Here is a 6340-nt window from a genome sequence, read left to right as displayed (position 1 = left end):
CAAGATGCTTATTAATTAGCCTTAATCAGTGAATGCTGTACCCCACGTATTGAGGCTGCACCTTTGCCTGTTTCAGAAAACGTTGTTATTAATTTATTTTGGAATAGTTTGTCTTTTTCCTCTAATCTTATCCGTTGGGTGGTAATGGTGGGGGTCATCGATTAATAGGTTTGATCTTTTTTTTTCATTGTGTGTTGCACTTCTTTTCTTGTACTGTATATCGTGAGCATACAGAATAGTTATGTAGGGCTTTAGCTACGTCGAGATATAATACATAAAAGCTAAATCAAGACTTAAATTGATGACTGTAGTCAAAGAAACGATAACTTATTTTCCTTATGATACAAGAACAGCGTGTGCACAGCAGATATTTATAAATAATACATATTGATCAGGCATTCATCATATACAGTATAATGTACTATATAATATACTATATTTAATATATAATGCATACATAAATACTATATAAAAACAGCAATCTTTGTGAACTAATAAAGGTGAAGAAGAAACACTGAAACACATTGACGTTATTTCGACTATATTTTAGTTTTAAATTTGTGCTTTGTGCTAAGTTGGGACTTTAGTTATCCGTTTAGAGTTTTTTTAATCCTTTTTTAGCATCCTGCTATAGTGTAGCAATTTACTTTTTGCAAGTCACAGAAACGGAGAGGAATCAAACCCTTTGTGAAGATATTGTTTATAGCCATTAAGTCCCATTAATAGTCTTTATTGGACCTGTAATTACTCCATCAGAATTTAAACTTTTTTCATGGATTACTCTTTAATTTCAAGTTTTCAGACCGAGTTTAATGTGCTGTCACCAAAGTACCTATGTACCTTAAAGAGCTGTTGCGGATCTTTCTACTACGTCGTCTTTGTAAAGACCGATATGTAAACTTCCTGACCCATGCAGTTATACAAGACTTTCTATTACAACCAAAGCGCTGATCGTCGTCCGCCCTTTCCTCTAGGGTTTAAGGACAGTAACAGTTTTTATTGCATAATCAATTAATAGATTTAGTTGACCACTGAGATTTCTGATTATTTAAAAAAACGAGCTTGCTAATATGTTTGGACCCGGACCTTCTGTATAATTAATTAATTACTATGTGGTCCCAGTGCATTTTTGGCTAACTTTTATGAACTGTTCATAACACCTCACTGTCTGCTGGCATCCAGGGTAGTGCCGTGTAAGTATGAACTTTTATACCTCTCTGGCACTTGGTCAGTGTGCACACGAACCTTAAAATCAAGAGAGAGCAGCCTGTGTTCGACAGCCATTTTCCCTTTAGAGCAGAAACGTATTTGGATCACAAGTTAAACGGAGATAACCTGGTGTTTTTGCCGGATCTCGTTTTCTTAGATTACATTCAGCATCTCGAGGACTGCGTGTATTCAATTGTTTAAGATTTTGGGGAAAAAATGATATATAGAAGTTTTAGAAAATAATTATACATATGTTATTTTTAACCCAAGCTAAACATACAGTATGTTATTTGGGGGGTAATTAAATTCCTAAGGATGAATGAGACCTCATTATCTCAAAGGCCTCTTTAATCCTCACTTAAAGACTCTGCATCCTACAGTACATTTTTTCCTCTTTCTGCTCTGCCATTAGAATTTAGCCAAGTGCACGTCTCTCAGTGCTTTGGTGCAAGGTGGTTTTAAACCGTGGCTTGTCCTGATGGCAACTGATGGCTGAAACAACCACCGGATCAATATTCACAGCGGGTGTCCGGGACAGATAACGCTGTCCAAGACAATGCGGAGTGTCGGTGGAGGCAGCTGAGGTATTACACTATTAGGGATGTTGTTTTAAATAACCTGCTCCATTTCTGGGTCTATTTAATGCATTTCACAGTAGATGGTATCTTGAGGGGAGAAGTCCAATCCTATTGGAGGCGCTAGGTTATGTTAGTTAGAGCCTGTGGTTCAAGAGACTTTCGCACTCTGTGTCCAGAGACAGAGACCGTGTGCCCGGGAGACGGGACAGACCACGCGTCAAAATATGTCTTTAATAAACTGATATTAAACTGTGTTAGGCGCTGCTCTTAGGAGATGCAAAATTATACATACTGTAAATATATTTCACAAGATTATATTATTTTACACTCAACCTCCTCATCGGATTACGCAGATAAAATGTTTGAGGTTTTACTTTATCTATTTCGACAGCTCGCAAAAAAATAAAGAAAAAAATATTTTCGTTGTTGCTGTTGCTGTTCAACAAATAGTCGTCTTAGACGTTTTCTGTTTGTCATTTTGTTCCGAAATATATAGATTGTCTGTTCGCTGTAATGTTAAAAATATTTTGATGCTAAATCAATGTTATCTGGGATGAAACACGTTGAATGGATATTAATGTAATTTACATCATCCAGGTGGATGCTGCACATTGGGGGTGGTGGAGGGGAGTCCCCATTACCTGTAAAGCGCTTCGAGTGGAGTGTCCAGAAAAGCGCTATATAAGTGTAAGCAATTATTATTAATAATAATAATTATTATTAAATTGTGATTCCATCTAAACACAGCAACTATTGGAAAACTACAGTTCCCATAATACATTGGGGCCATCGTGTGCTGCTTCGTACAGAGTAGTCGTCGTAATGGCCGAGGTTGGGTGGGAACATTGCATTAAAGACTTGAAAGGGGTTGTGTTAGACATGTGTGGCGTTTTATATGACAGCGGGGAAGGAGGAGGAGTGCCTATTCCTGGCTCTATAGAAGCGGTTAAAAGGTGAGGGGAGCGCTTTGTGGATAAAGATTTTTCAAGCATTTTTTGGAAGTTGGTACCGAAAGAGGTGGGCTGAGTAGTAGATTTTTGATGACGTAAGGACGTTTCAGCGCAGGGAGACGCCGAAGTTTTTACATCGTAGCCTTTACAGCTTTATTTCTTTTTTTAACCCATGACACTTAAAGAAGCGCGTTCACGATTAATTTCCTTGCAACCACGGTTATAAACGAGAGACTCCGGTGTCATAAACAATTCAATGTTGCATCTGCAGGTGTAATTAATATCCAGAGGGTAATGTCAATGTTGCCAAGATTAATAATGTTTGTACCGTCCTGAAGTGCTCATGTACGTATTGGATCGGTGGGATAATGATTTTGCTTTGAATCAGAGATCAGATTAAGTTATTGAAAAGTAGAAAGCTGCTATTTAACATGGTCATTCTCACTCTAATGATATGTTAATGTTGGAGTCACAGCCTGATACTGAAACAGTTCTCAGATTTGTGGAGTAAATCTGCTTCCAACCACAAAGGTTGCTTACCTCAGTGGAAATGAAGGATATATATTCTTCTGATAGCCATGGGGAAAATGCTTTGGTCTTGCCTCTAAGATTATCAGGGTACCCCATGTCTAATTAGCTGGCTGTTAAGCAGTCACACAAATGTTTCATAGATCCAAAGTGCAGATCATTTCCTCTCCTGTCCTGCTTTACATGTATATGGTGGGGTGTGATTTAGCTTCTGCATGAGGCCAGCAATTGTGAGTTGTTGTTTCTAGCAGCTGGAAGCTGGTATGTTACAAGGCACAACGTGGTTAAACATCAATAAAACCTTCACAGCAAGGGTCTTCTTATTCATCTGCATTTCCATCTGTATACCACTAGTATTGGTTGTTACCTGGGGATCCATTTCAATAGGCAGTGCATGCTGGAGGTTTACAACATCCTGTGGGTGACTCTGTGTAAGGACATCTGTTGGCAGAACCTCAAACATAGAGCATTGCTTTTCAAATATTAGAAGGGCAGGTACTAGACATCAGAGGAGCTGGAGGGTTTGTGTCCGGAGCAAAAAAAGCCCTGGAGCCTGATGGCCTGGAGATCACAGGCCTGCACAGCAAGACTCCTTGTGTCTGAGGACACACTTTTCACCAGCTTGGGCTCATAAAACGGCCCCAACACCCGGAGCAAACCAGTAGAGGTTGAAAAGCATTGGATAATTTGTCTGATTACTGCAGGTTTGGAATGGCACAGCTTTCTAAAGGCAGACCAGTTTGATGCTTTGTTACTATCTTCCTCCTCCCCAATACAACATGGAAATACATGCGCAGATCTTGCACAACATCTTCCATCAGATCTTTATAACATGTCAATGCAGGAATCACAGCTTTGTATAATAATAATAATGCATACAGGGATAATCCAGATGGAACCATCACAAAACATCTTTGTGTATTTAATCTATTTGCTTTATTCTGTTGGATCCTGAAATAAAAGACAGAATCGGCTATTTATTACTTAAAAATAAGTCATTTAAAAATATGTTGTAAACTATAGCATAGATGCTACAAATTACTCACTAGAGAGTTAGTTTTCATGAGCATATATTGAATGGTTCCTAGGGAAATAATTGGGTTTACCTTTCTTCATGTGTGTCTGGGATGGTGGTAGGAACAATCACATTGTTCTTTGTAAGGCTGGAGACTTTGCATTTCATTTATCAAGTCGCTTTAGATTCTTGACAATAGAAGGATGGGTTGAAAGCCATGTTCTGGCTTTCTTGCTTTAACTTGCTTTTCTGATGTGTAGGATGTTAGAAATGCTAAACTCTTTCAGATTATCGTTCTAACCCTGTGCATTACAGTACTCTTTGTTCTGTATTAGTAGATGATAACAGTCCTGTGACTCCTTCTCCCCCCGGGCTTCCCTGACGAGGCCTTTTCCGTAATGGAGAGGTGACAAACAGGTCACCATCAATTACAATGTGATTACTAGTCAAAGTACCCAAAGTGTTAATTAGTCATGCACACTCTGGCTATTCAGGACAGAGTTAATAAGTGGCAAAATGTTTAAATGCTGTTTTCTACTTTAAAAAGCAACAAATGTTCTCACAAGATGTGCCCGAGGGAAGGAAAAATATCTTAATAAGAACAAATAACTTTTGAGTGGTGAATGTTGGACTTCTGAAATTGCGAATGCTTTAAACGCCTGCCTAAGTAACAGTTACTGTATGTCTTTTAAATAGCTGTGAAAAGTCACATGCATTATGGATTTATGCCATTTTGCGGACAAGCAGAAGATAGGATTTTAAACCTTGTACAGTACCTTATTATGAGTTCTGTTTACAGTTTTGTCGTTCAAATACAAGTGGCTGCTTTTAGATTGCCATTTGAAAGACAAAATTCTGAGCAAGATCTTTTCTGACTTAAACGTCCTTGTCATTTAAGTCCCTTAATGACAGAGCCCAGATGACAGATCCCACTTCCCTTTTCCTGTAAATGTAGCCAAAACGTTTTGTAATCATAGAAACATTGCAGTGCCAAAACAGAGGCTGGTCTTGAGTAAATAACTAGCTCACCTCCCAAAGAGAGCTTAATAACTGCTATCCAAAAAGCCACGATCTTGTAGAGGAGTCTCTTCTTAATTCGCCTCCCTTCACCACCCGCACAGGGGACAGTCGTTATGCAATGATATTTGTGCTGCAGAAGGCATGGCATTACTGTGCCGAAGGATAATGGAGAACGAATTGGACTTGACTATGCCATGCTAGCTATTTTATTTGGCATATTTGTAAAGCTATGACAAAGCCACAAGCAGATACTATCCATGAGTTTCACATCAGCTTTTCAGTGCAGTCTGGTCATGTGGATTTTGAGGATTGCTGGTTTTAGTTAGGTCCTCACAAGGTCAGTTGTGGTGCCCAGTAATTGTCCTAACACTTTACCTGTTCTGGAACAATAATGAGAGTTTTTCATTATGTGCGGGTGACTGAACCTGGCAGATGCTGACAGCCAGCAGATGTGTAAAGTTCGAGGTGATTTGTAAGGGACCGGCTCATCTGAGGCAGGGTAATTACATTGAGGGACACTGTCACTCACAGCCCTGGTCCTGTCAACATGAGGTAAAGGTCAGTTCAAACCACACTTAGGTAGCTTGGCAAAACACATTTTTAGGAGAAGAGGAATGAATATCACTACAATCGATCTCTGTCTATATTCCTTTTTTCTCTGCATGCAGTGATGACAGTGTGAGAAGGAACGGCTCAATCTGTATTGGCCTCTGCCATGTTTAATATTCATGTTTTTTGTCAGGTGTTTTCAGTCTTTTACAGCTGCATATATGTAGCTGCTACACCTCATTGGTCAGGCCTTCAGTTGCAATAGAAAATAATTTGAATAGCATCTCTGTGTAGCCTGCTGACTGCAAGGACAGGAGGGATGTTTTGTTTTTATTTTGTAGTTTACTAATGCATGCTTTTTAATGACTTAATGATAAGTCACAGCAGGATATTGTTTATCTAGCAATTTATATTCTGCTTCCTTTAAGTAAAAAATAACGGATAATAATTTGTTATCGTGCAAGCCGATATAATCCCTGGTAGTTTAGTTC

At 38.9% G+C, this 6340-nt stretch overlaps 1 protein-coding gene across 3 annotated transcripts in view; it reads left to right on the top strand.

Moving 5' to 3' along the window:
- Positions 1-2587: 2587 nt before the first annotated feature.
- lhpp (phospholysine phosphohistidine inorganic pyrophosphate phosphatase) overlaps positions 2588-6340 on the top strand; it is a 32889-nt gene continuing 29136 nt past the window's right edge. For all 3 annotated transcript variants that reach the window (XM_006630521.3, XM_015347010.2, XM_069189004.1), the window contains exon 1: positions 2588-2740. In XM_006630521.3, the coding sequence (XP_006630584.2) occupies positions 2610-2740 (131 nt within the window). In that variant the 5' untranslated portion in view covers positions 2588-2609. The remainder of the gene's footprint in view (positions 2741-6340) is intronic.

Source organism: Lepisosteus oculatus, chromosome 4 (genome assembly GCF_040954835.1).
Source record: "Lepisosteus oculatus isolate fLepOcu1 chromosome 4, fLepOcu1.hap2, whole genome shotgun sequence".
Taxonomy (NCBI): domain Eukaryota; kingdom Metazoa; phylum Chordata; class Actinopteri; order Semionotiformes; family Lepisosteidae; genus Lepisosteus; species Lepisosteus oculatus.
Note: the sequence above shows the minus strand (reverse complement) of the source record. Positions and strands in the feature narration are given on the sequence as shown.